The sequence below is a fragment of the Myotis lucifugus genome, unplaced genomic scaffold (genome assembly GCF_000147115.1).
Source record: "Myotis lucifugus unplaced genomic scaffold, Myoluc2.0 scaffold_148, whole genome shotgun sequence".
Taxonomy (NCBI): domain Eukaryota; kingdom Metazoa; phylum Chordata; class Mammalia; order Chiroptera; family Vespertilionidae; genus Myotis; species Myotis lucifugus.
In genome coordinates, this window is record NW_005871196.1 from 653072 (window position 1) to 665118 (window position 12047).

The 12047-nt window shown below is 39.5% G+C and overlaps 1 protein-coding gene across 1 annotated transcript in view; it reads left to right on the forward strand.

Annotated features, from left to right (window-relative positions):
* The first annotated feature begins 561 nt into the window (after positions 1 to 561).
* The window catches only part of ADAM28 (ADAM metallopeptidase domain 28), a 57985-nt gene continuing 46499 nt past the window's right edge, over positions 562 to 12047 (forward strand). The window contains exons 1-2 of the mRNA XM_023759119.1: positions 562 to 669; positions 6315 to 6418. Of these exons, the coding sequence (XP_023614887.1) occupies positions 618 to 669; positions 6315 to 6418 (156 nt within the window). The 5' untranslated portion in view covers positions 562 to 617. The remainder of the gene's footprint in view (positions 670 to 6314; positions 6419 to 12047) is intronic.

Below are 12047 nucleotides of genomic sequence, written 5' to 3' on the forward strand. Positions count from 1 at the left end.
CTCTCTGGATTGAAGGAGTGGTACCCCTCTGCCCATTCCAGATGCAGTTGTGAGAGCATGGCAGTTTAGAAACATATAATTAAGTAAAAACATATAATGAAGATCCTGTATCCAATGGTCCCAAGATTTAGATGGTATGAGGCATGTATTAAAGGGAAGGGGATTTCCCAATATCGCAGAAATTACAGGGATTACTCAACTGGAACACAGGTTCAAAGCAGGAATGCCCTTACCTACAACCATATCATAATAAATACACACATTTATCAAGACACATCTAAGTTCTTACCTCATGGTGGCTTATCGGGCGGTGGTAATATATTGGAAACACACTACTTTTGAGTGGGGACACTGGGGAGAAGAAAAGGTAAACCATAGCTCATGACAAAGTAATCTTAGAACTGGGAGCCAGTCAGAACTTCCGCCTGCTTGTGCCATTGTTGCGGGACCACAGCTTCAAGGTTGTGCAACACCTTCAGTAAATACTTCCTGAAGCAGAGAGGGGAATGAGCCTGGGAGTCTCACTCGGTTTCACTTGAGAGGTGGCAGTGAAAGACCGAGCAGGCACTTCTGTTTGAGTGAGAAGGACAGACACCACAGGCCAGGGGTCGGCCAGGATGTTGCCAGGGCTGCTTCTGGTGGCCACGTTCTTTCTTTCTTCAGTTCCAGGTAGGTGTTTACCTTTTTTTTAGGTTATTTTAAATACATCAGTGAGCTGCTTGCTTTTTATCTTCTCCAAATATATTTGTTTAATAAATTTTACTGACTATTTGGGCAGATTTTAATCTATTTTTGGAGAAGGTAGGTGACTGATGTAAAAACCCAATGTACATGAGAGGCAAAGAGGTGTCCTTAATCAATATTTACATATATGTTCTGAGAACATGGGAATCAAATGGAAGATTTCATTCAGCATAATTAAAATAATGAATATGATCTTCAAGTCAAAAGGTGAAATTCATCAAAACCCACCTTGTCCTTTTTAGAGCAGTGCCCACGGCTTTGCAGAGGCTTTGGAAAATATTTTCTATTATTATTGGGACGAGTTGGCTTGTCCTGTTCCTTTTGAGCTCGCATTTTTAGTTCTTTCATTTATGGTGATAATAAATATGACTAATTAGAAATAAATACTTGACCAATTTCATTTTATAAAGCAGTGTTATATTACTTGATCAAAATAATGCTGTTGCTAAACCGAACTTGATCACTTACTTCTATTTTGCTGGTATATCAAGCATTTTCAAACTTAAAAGTAGAGGAATTCTACCTCCTAGTAACACATAATGTCTACTATCTCTGTCCATTGCTCATACGTTCTTCTATTAGATTTTGGTTAAATTAGATTGGTTAGCACATTTCCTTAGCTTATTTATGTTTCTAGAGCTTAGGGAAGCACATTAGCTTTAGTACCTGGGAATCCTTCCTTGGTCAGTCTTCTCTTGGTTATTGGCATGCTTACTGGGACCCAGGAATGGGAACAAATTATCAACCAGAAGTACGGGATTGGGGAGAACTGGTCCTCTTCCCCTTGAACTCACTCTGTACTTTGTCACTAAACGTGATTTTTCATTTCCCCCTGGTTTCTGATTTGTTTTCCAGATTTTTGAAAGTTTTACTTAATATCTTTAAATACAGAACTATGCTAGGCATTTAAGTTATTGGTTTAAAATTTCTACTTTTTGAGTCAAACTTAATAAAAATATTCTTTCCCTACAGTCTCCAAAAATACTATCACTACAAACTCTTTGGAAGCGTTTGTTTGGGTGAAACATAAGAATTGCTTGGGTACCAGCTTTTTCCCACAGCAGAAAGATCAAGCTGTATCCGTAAACAGAATCCCATCACTAACACTGGAGTTTAGCCATATTTCAGCCTTTTCAGGGAAGTTGGGTGTACAAACTGACTCTGCTCCCCCTGTGTCTGCATTCACTACATGGCCCCCAGAGATGCAATTCCCTTAGAAGTCATGCTTAAAAGCGTGGCGTCTCTGAGTACTTGGTGGTGAAGACAGAGGTTCTTGTGAGAATGAGGAGACAGACAGAAAGCTGCCCACCTTGTTTTCCATCGGGAACAGAAATCTGCCCCACTTGTATTACCTGCCCTCTTGTATTTTCAAGACTGTGTCCCCCGTAGTGAAAAACTCTGATATTTTTTCCAATAAGTTGATTTCCCAGCCAGAATGCAAGAAGTAAAGCAGTTTTATTTCCCTATGTCTTCTTTTATTTTGTTTCTTTGTTCACATCATCCACAGAATAAATAGGTGTTGCTCAGACGCTGACATTTATCTAGTTCTCATATAATGAAATAAAAGAAGGGGGTAAAATCAGGCCAACTGTTTGTAATGAGCTTAGTAATGTCCTGAGAAAAACAACTTATAGAATTGCATCACAGGAAAAACACACACAAATATTTAAAAGGATGTGCCAGGTGCTTGGGAGTGAGAACTAAATGCATTGACAAAGGAAAATGGTCTTTACTATATTCCAGCAGATTACCCAGGGGGATCAGTACTTCTGAAATTATTTTATTTCTATTTAGAAATTCTTTCTTGTCTTCATAAGGTGACCAGAAGACCCTAAAGAGTACATATAATTTCATCTTAATAGCCAAATGATAGACTTAATTAAGATGTGTTTTTTTCCTCAGTGTTTGTGCTCACTTTTCCTACATGAAGTTTAAAATTACGAGATGGGTTGAGGGGGTTCAGAGAACCCCGAACTTAAGTCAGTGTCAGGCATGAACCCTGATCAGGACTTCATGTCATGTGCTCAATCTGGGAAGAGAATGCTTTAAGCAGTTTTGAATACATATGAAAATGTCATTATGTACAAATGTGCTAAAATCCAAAGTGGCCCAAAACATATTAAAATATAAATAGCAATCCAGACCAATGTCTGTTACATTAATCTTGTCAACAGAATTAATTTTTAACTTTTTAACATAAAAGAATTATTGAATCTAAACCAAACTAAGAGATTTCTTTTTGTTGATCTAGTTTTGCTAGTCAAAATTAATCTCGCACGTGAGTCCTGTGGGAAAGAGAAAGCAAGTATTCTAATGAATGAGTAGAAACATACTGTGTTACAGCTCAAATTTGTGTAATCCCTGGATGGCACTTAGTTGTGTTTGTTCCACAGGCTTCAAAATAATAAGCCTGTGTAATCTGCTGAGAGGAGGCTTAACTATCTCTATCACCTTACGATGAACAAGCCATAAAATATGAAGGTCTGCTGCATCTCCTAACTGCTGGGTCATTCATTACATCTCAAATCACACTCGTCCCAGGGCCCTCTGGGTTTCAGAAAATCAAATGCCATTAAGGGAAATTCTATCTGCTTTTTAAGAGAATGTACGATGTTGCAAGAGTTTGGAAAGAGCTAGAAATCATTCATTTCAAACTGAAGAAAGTGAGAGGTTGCCGAAGACCTTTAAATACATTCTGGTTTATTTATTGATTTATTTTGCTTGCCATTGGAAAGTGATCTGCCGTCAAAAAAATAGTTGAAAATAAATTTCTCCACTATTTACATATTTCAGCTCCATATTTGAATCAGCTGGTAATTTCGAATTTCACCAAACCCTAGAATTTAGATACTAATTAGAAGCATACTGATTAGATACTAATCAGTGCGTATCAAAGAAAACTTGTGTTGGTCAGATCAGCCTGTTCCTTACTCACCACTTCTGAACGGAGAATGTGCATGTGTATTACTTTATGCATTTATGGAAAGAATTATTTGGGTAGGTATTATTTTATGACCCGAGGGCAGCTTGGATAATATTTCCTGTCAAAATGATGTGTATTATGGATGAAAATGATTTTTCATATAGCGTTTTAGAAAGAGTTACTCTGTTTGCAACATTGGTGAATATAAGGCTTCAAGAGCTCTGTATTAATGGGTCTAACTGCACTGATTGGACACAAGCCACCCGCCAGCACGCATGCCTCTTGGTATGCTTGTTTGGTATCAGAGTTACAGGGGGCTGTGGAGAATTGTGCCGATACCATTAGTTACTTTCTGGCAGGAGTAATTTTCTTACCTCTTAACATCATACTACTTTGAAATAAGTGTGATAATTACCAAAATGTTCACTTAATGAAAAGACAATGATTGATTAGATGTTTCTTCAGGCTTTTGGACTTCTGTTATGAAAACCGTTTATAACCAATGTGGGTTTTTTCCCCCAAAAATTAATTAAATAGAAATAAAAGAGGGCCAGTGATTATCTGTGTAACAGCAAGAAGTAACTGAGGGAACCTCAGATGTGGTTCTGGAAGTGTGACTCTGTGGCCAGACTTATTTTATCAACTGATTAGAAGTTTATTCAAATGAGCATTGCCTCTTTGAAGAGATTATAGGGGATTCTGTATGTATTTGCATGAAATTGTAGACTACTTGAACTGGCCAGAGATCACTTAACCTATCCTCTCTTTTCAAATAATTAAAAAACCAAACTAAACCCAAAGTTAAGGCATTCTATTATTGATGCCACGTCTTTAAGTGCCTTTGAAATCTTGCTAAGAGTAAATCTCAGGCCACTGAATAAAAAACTGTTTCATCATGTGAACACCTCATTTTTGACACAATGAATTTGCAGATACTTTTATCACTTTTTCTATCTTTTTTTAAAAAATATATTTTATTGATTTTTTACAGAGAGGAAGGGAGAGGGACAGAGAGTTAGAAACATCGATCAGCTGCCTCCTGCACATCTCCCACTGGGGATGTGCCCGCAACCCAGGTACATGCCCTTGACCGGAATCGAACCTGGGACCCTTCAGTCCCCAGGTCGACGCTCTATCCACTGAGCCAAACCGGTTTCAGCAACTTTTTCTATCTTTTAAAGTTAGATGTACATGGCTCCTGAGTGATCAAATGAAATAAAGACATCTTAAAATAATAAAAGAAAATTGACATCACCAGGAATTTTAAAAATTTATGCTTTAGTTTTTAAAGAAATGTTTTTAAAATAAATCTTTATTCTTGGAACATATTGGGATAAGTGTACAGTCATTCAAGGTGACTAACAAAAATCCTCAGTTCTATTTGTTAAAAGATCAATCAGGGTAACATAAATTTGTATTATCATAGGACATAGGTTTGAGTAGTGTAATGAGCTAGGGTTACCTTTAGAGAGCCTCCGACTCTACACAGACAACTAAAGTCTTTCTAGTCCTGGTGTCAGTCAATCGCTGGGTTGGGCCCTGGTTCCTACTGCATCTACATTCCGTGTGGACCTGCAGCCTCTTCAGCGGCCAGAGAGCAGATCTGCTGACATTTCCTTAGGCTCCACTCTGCACAGAACAGGGACAGGACCATGTGGGTAAATCTATAATAATAAAAGTGTAATATGCTAATTAGACTGGGCAGCCAAACGACCTTCCGGACATCCTTCCAGGCATCCTTCCGGATGAGCCGGGGCTGTGAAGGCCGAGGCAAGCCACTGCGGCTGTGAGGGCTGAGCCCCTTGCACAAATTTCGTGTATCAGGCCTATCAGGCATCTAGTAGAAAAATAAAAGAAAATAGAAATTCCAGTGTTAGCTATGGAAAAACTGAATAAATAACTTCTAGATTCAATGTTGAGATGAGATTTCAAGATGCAGAAAGGAGGTTAAATGAGATAACTTTTCAATTCTCTTTTAAGGTAACAGCAGGCTCAGACATTTCCTTCCAGGCCAGTAATAGTGTTCTGTCTGTGCCTCTAATTTTTTAAAAATATTTTTTCATGTGTTGTATGCAAAAATGAAGGTGTGTCTGTGCTGCAAAGAGCCTGCCCATTCCATGGCCCTGGAATTGGAGCCTCTTACCGACTTTGTTTCTTTCAATAGTGTAAAGCATTGCTTTTGGGAAGCCCAAGGAAAATATCTTAGAATCTGAAATGATACCCATTAGTTATTTCATTTTTCTAACACTGTAGTTTTGAGAGTGCTTCAATTCTACCATTCTGACACTGATTTGGCTTCTTACAGGGTTCATTTGGCTTCTGCCTTCCTTGACTAACTTTTGTCTATAGTATAGACTCTATACTGTTTGCTCTATTCCTCTGCGGGGATCCAAGATAGCAAAGAGAAGTGGAAAAACTTAAAAAAAATTCTCAGTGGGGAAATATTTAAAGGGATAAGTTAAAGTAAAGAGTTGAAAGGAAGAGTGAGTCTGATTTTGTGGATCTCTTTTGGTGTCTGCACTTTAATAACTCTCTGACATAACTCAGTCTCGGTGGGGGACACCATTCACAGAAATGCATTAAAGATGACCATTTCCGACCAGTGTATTAGTTCTTATTAGTTAAACCTTCTCTTACTTTTTTTCAGTAAATGCTATAAGAGAACTCCATGGAGTAAAGAAGTATGAAGTGGTTTACCCCAGAAGACTTCATCCACTGTATAAACGAGAGGTCAAGAAGCCACATCAACAGGTACAGCTTTTGATTTAACAGAGACAAAAAAATCTTGAATATATATATATATATATATATATATATATATATATATATATATATAAAATACACATACATACAATATATAAATGCACATGGTGTACATAGAAATATACAATTATATTTAACATAGAAATACATATACACATATGTTCACATTTGTATTTGATTTTTTGACCTGTTATACTTATTAATCTTTAACACTTGGAGTGCGGGAAACGAGTTAAGTCGGCTCGCGTGAATTGCGCGTACTCCGCGGGAGCCGTCTTAACTCGGTTCATATAGATTTGCGGTGGAGTGCGGGAAACGTGTAAACTCGGGCCGATTGTAACTGCGTATTACCAAATATTTGTTTGTTTGCCGTTCACAAAGATACCTACCTGCATATGCGAACCGTTTCATACCCATTGGGGTAATAGGTATCATAAAAATCCCTTGTAAGTAGAGAACACTTTATGGCGCTGGTCGAGTACAATACCGTTAGGGTACCAATGTATTGTTTTCTCATTTTATAACCGATATCCCTGGATATCTCACCATGCAAAGAGAATAGTTATTGAGAAATACTTCTTGTGTCCGGACGTCTTTAGTTTTGAGTTTTGTGAATATTATTACGTGTTTAAACTAACTCTGATTTTGCGCTGGAAACCTAAATAATTGCCCGCGCCATCTTATATTTTGGCGGGAAATTCACCCGACACCGTAGTTAAAATAGTGTAATATTCTACCTTATTTTTCAGATTAAGGTTCTGATGGTTAAATTAAACCGTCCAAGGTTACAGTGAGAGGAAAATTTAACATTCTTATGGTCATATATAATTTATTCTGTGTACTCACAAAGAAATTTGATACAATTCATTATCTCTCTATTTATACACACACATATAAACAAAATCATGAACTTTAAAACTGGTGTAGAAAATAAAGTATTGTGGATAAATGCATGCATATATGCATACCAAGATTAATTACTGTAATTAAACATGACATTTTCCTCTGTCCTTTCTAAAAAGGCAGCTATTAAAGTCTGTATAATTCTTACTAATTAATGGAATGATACATTCTCAGTCAAAAGAGGAAAGCTACAACATAATGATTCATTCAACAATAATTTTCTAATTCCCTACTCTTTTGTGGGGCATCAGGAAAGCCCAGATATATGAGACATAAATAATAACTTGCATCCTCTATTGTCTATTGTGAGATGGAAGCTCATATTCCCCCCTGGATAATGCCAGATACCTTTCTTCACTGAATATTTGGAGAACAATTTGAGTACATGTCCAGTGTTTTTCATCACAGTTATATAGCGAGTTCCTCATAACCATAAAAATAAATTTAAGCTTCCGAATAATCTATCTTGATGAAAAACCATAAAGTAGTTATTGGCACATACTAGATGTTAACCAATTTGTTAAATGATTGAGTAGATGAATGCAATGCACTTGATATTTACTGCAAATGCATATTTATCTAGTCAGCGGTTCTGTTAACTGGCAGTATGAAATTATGGTTTCCTGATCCCTAGGGAAAGTGCAAAGGATCTGAATTCAAAGGGCCTGTTTGTGTTCATGCCTTAGCTTTGTTAATCTTCCCTGTGTAAATTTAGGCACACAGGAACTTCAAATTCTTTGTGTGAAAAGTAAGATGACAACAACATTAGTGCTTATCTCATATGGCTATTTTGAGGTAATTATACAAAAATCAAAGCAGGATGCAATAATTAACTCCCTGTTCAAGTTTTGCTCTGATGCTATCCTATGTAACCTATCATATTCTATTTCATATGACCAACTTTTAAGGTATTTTATATTTAATGCAATGGCTTATTAAGCCATTTTGTTATCTTCCAGCTTCTCAGCATAACTTCCTTTTTAGTCTCCCTGGGTATCCTGAAGGCCTTTCTTAAAAATATGCGTGCATAGCTTGTATGCCCTTTCTTATGGAGTTCTTGAATTAAAGTTTTTTTTAAAATATATATTTCATTGATTTTTTTTTTTTACAGAGAGGAAGGGAGAGAGATAGAGAGTTAGAAACATCGATGAGAGAGAAACATCGATCAGCTGCCTCCTGCACACCTCCTACTGGAGATGTGCCCACAACCAAGGTACATGCCCTTGACCGGAATTGAACCTGGGACCTTTCAGTCCGCAGGCTGACGCTCTATCCACTGAGCCAAACCGGTTATGGCTTGAATTAAAGTTTTTAAATTAAAATTTTAAATCCTCACCTGAGAATATGGGAGAGGGAGAGGGAGAGGGAGAGGGAGAGGGAGAGGGAGAGGGAGAGGGAGAGGGAGAGGGAGAGGGAGAGGGAGAGGGAGAGGGAGAGGGATCCCCCGGCCAGGTATTCGAACCCATTCAATTCTGTATGCTGACCTGGAATTGAACCAGTAACTTTTCGATGCGTGGAACTATGCTCAACCAACTAAGCCTCTCTGGCCAGGCCATCTTACATTCTTTGTGATAGATAGATCCCTTTTCTAAAGTCATGCTTTAGTCATGGTCAATGTTATACCATTTGGCTCTGGATTTTTTTTTCTGTCTATCTTATTTTAGTGGTGATGTGTGTAGTGTGTGTGTTTCTATGAGAGTGTATGTATTTGTTTTCTGGTTTGAAACTGCCCAGGTCAACAAGAAAAGTGTTTTCTATGTTTTTGGCATGTCTCTGTCCCTCTTTCACCCTCATCTCTCAGTCCCTGTCCTGTAGATTTAGTAAATAAAAATGCAGAATATCCACTTAAATGTGAATGTCAGATAAACCATTAATGCTTTTTTACTATAAATATTCTCCATTATATGGGGCATTCTGATATTGAAACGTTATTCACTGTTTATCTGGCATCCTTATTTCACTGGTGTCCTGTATTTTATCTGGCAATCATACATGTGGCTTTTGTCATCTCCCTGTGAACATCTAGAAACATACCAGAGATGTCTCTCTGGGATTCCAGCTCTTGTCCCCCTTGTCCCCTCTAAAATATAAGACCCCAGGCTGCTGCATGTCTGATATTTCAATCCTGCCCTGTCAGGGTTGCTGATTTCTGCCGTATCACACTTGTCTACTAAACATGTCTAGAAAAGCTAGTGGCATCCTATCTGCCATGCAGGCACATTCTTTTCCCTAACATAGAATATTCTCTTTTTGCTCAAGTACAGATTATGACTAATAAAAATACTGCCATCGATATAAGCCAAGGTCTTGGAGGTTATTCTTGTGGATTCTGTATTGAGACTATTGGTCTTTCTTGTGCAAAGAACTGATGAGCAATTACTTGAAACATCCAGAATTCATAATGTATGTGACCAAGGGGATCTCTGCATCCCGTTGATGCCCCCTAGGTCTCAGGCTAGATTAACCATGTCTCATGTACTTATTATTATAAAGGTCTGTCCTCTACTGGACCAGAGACTCAGGCACCAGTGTTACCTGTCAGCTGTGCCTGAAGCTTGGCTCCATTTTCCTAAGTTTATCGTGACTGACTATTTAACTTGCAATTTGAGTTGGAATAAAATAATCCTTTGAAAACTTTCTGGAGGGGCCACTAAACATCAGGATAGAACCTTGAATGTTTTATTCGTGATTATAGATTAGATTCATTATTGTATTTTATATACACAGCATAGGGGAACTAAATAAGTATTTGAATAAATGAACAAGTGAATAAGTAGATAGATGGACAAATGAATAAAGGAGTATAACTGGAGTACATTGCCCAAACAGCTGCATAAACATTTACTCAACAGATACTTAACCAAAGTCCCTGATGTTGGGAACTTATATTCAAAAGGTGGTCACTATTCTTCCTAGAATTCAGCCTCCAGCTCACACACTTCCTAGAGGCCAAAACTGTCTTGCTTTTGGCTCATGCCATAAAATAAAATATCTGGCAGCATAATGCTTCCTCTTATTAGGAACAATTTTAGACCTTAGCTAGGTCCACCAGGGTTTATAAAAGTCTCAGATTTTCTGTATGGCAAGGCATGAATTAAGATCTTCCCTGGAACCTGTAGGGTTTCTTTTGCTAGTTCACGTGTGCCCATGGGCATCATCTTGATCTCATAGATCTACACATCTGCTCATATTTTGGATCATCCAGGACTATGGCCTTCTTACTCCACACTCTAAACCATAGTCATGGCATTTTTTTCTGGAGAAAATTATTTACACACACACACACACACACACACACACACATCGGTGACCAACTAAACTCATTCAATAGACTTCACATCATTTCCTTCTAGTGGATTCTCTCCAAAGCAAGGTGCATTTCCCCTCTCCTAACCCTTAGGTTAGAACCCAGATAGAACACAAATTGGGCACAATCCCTATTAACTGGCATTGCTCTTCACTGTGGACTTGTACTTGAGAAGTAGTTATAACCTTGCCCAGTGCACCCTCTTTCATACAGACTCTGGTTTTCTTCCCTGCTGTTGCCTTTCATCCAAAATCTATATACTAGTGTCAGCTAAAACTCCCATTCCAAAAGCAATGATTATTTTCTAAAACAGCCTCTAAATAATGTTTTAGGTGAAGCTCCACTAAAACTCCATTGCCAATAGAAGCAGATATCTGGAAGGTTCTTCTGATTAGAAGCTCATATCTTGTATCTTCCTAATATTTTTATTCTATACTAGGGGCTCAGCACACAAATTGGTGCACCTTGAAAGGAACTGTGGGCTGTGAGCCTGGGGTGGGCACAGGGTCAGGTCTCGGCCCATCCTCTGCGCTCCTGACTGTTCCCACCACAGCCCCCAGTCCCCTGTCTTCCGGCAGCCCCTCTCCCACTGCCGCTGTTTCCATGCACTGATGGCAGCACTGGCCCTGCTCACAACCACTGATGGAGCAGAGCGATTGGGCCGGCACCAGCCGCGGGTGTGAGCGGGTCCTGCAGGGGGAGGTGGAGAAGCCCTCAGGGGCAATTGGGGCTGGCAGCCACTGTTTGAACCCGCTGATGGTGACAAACGATCAGGACTGGTGCCAGGCACCAGCAGCCGGTGCAGGTGGTGGCTCCAGTACCAGCTGCAGGTGTGAGCAGCGGCTCTGGAGCCGGCAGCGGGTGCGAGAGGCGGCTGCTAGCCCCTATTGCCCCTAAGGAGCAAGGGGAGGGGGAGAAGCCCTTAGGGGTGATCAGGGCTGGCAGCTGCCCCTCGCACCCACTGACAGCGCCGAGCGATCAGGATTGGCACCAGGCACTGGCAGCGGGTGCGACTGCCCGGCAGGATCATGGCTCATGGGAGCAAATAATTTTTAGTAAGCACCAGAGGCTCGCCCCAATGACAGTGACCAGTACCCCGCCTTGGTCTGGTGCTCCAGCTCACCTGCTCCACCATCCCACCCCAGCCAGTGCCCGCCATGTTCCGCACACACCCCCTGGTGACCAGCACACGTCATAGCCACCAGTTGTTCGGTTGTTTCACCGTTGGTTCTATTTGCATCTCAGGGTTTTATATATACAGATGGCCTTTCTAACCAGTGGTTAGAGCAATTCCCCATGGATTTATTTTTCATCCTCAGGATTTTTCCCACCTCCTGTTATTTATGAAAATGAACTAAGTTACAGCAGCCTCCCCACCATTAGGCCCACAGTATAAGATATTTATAG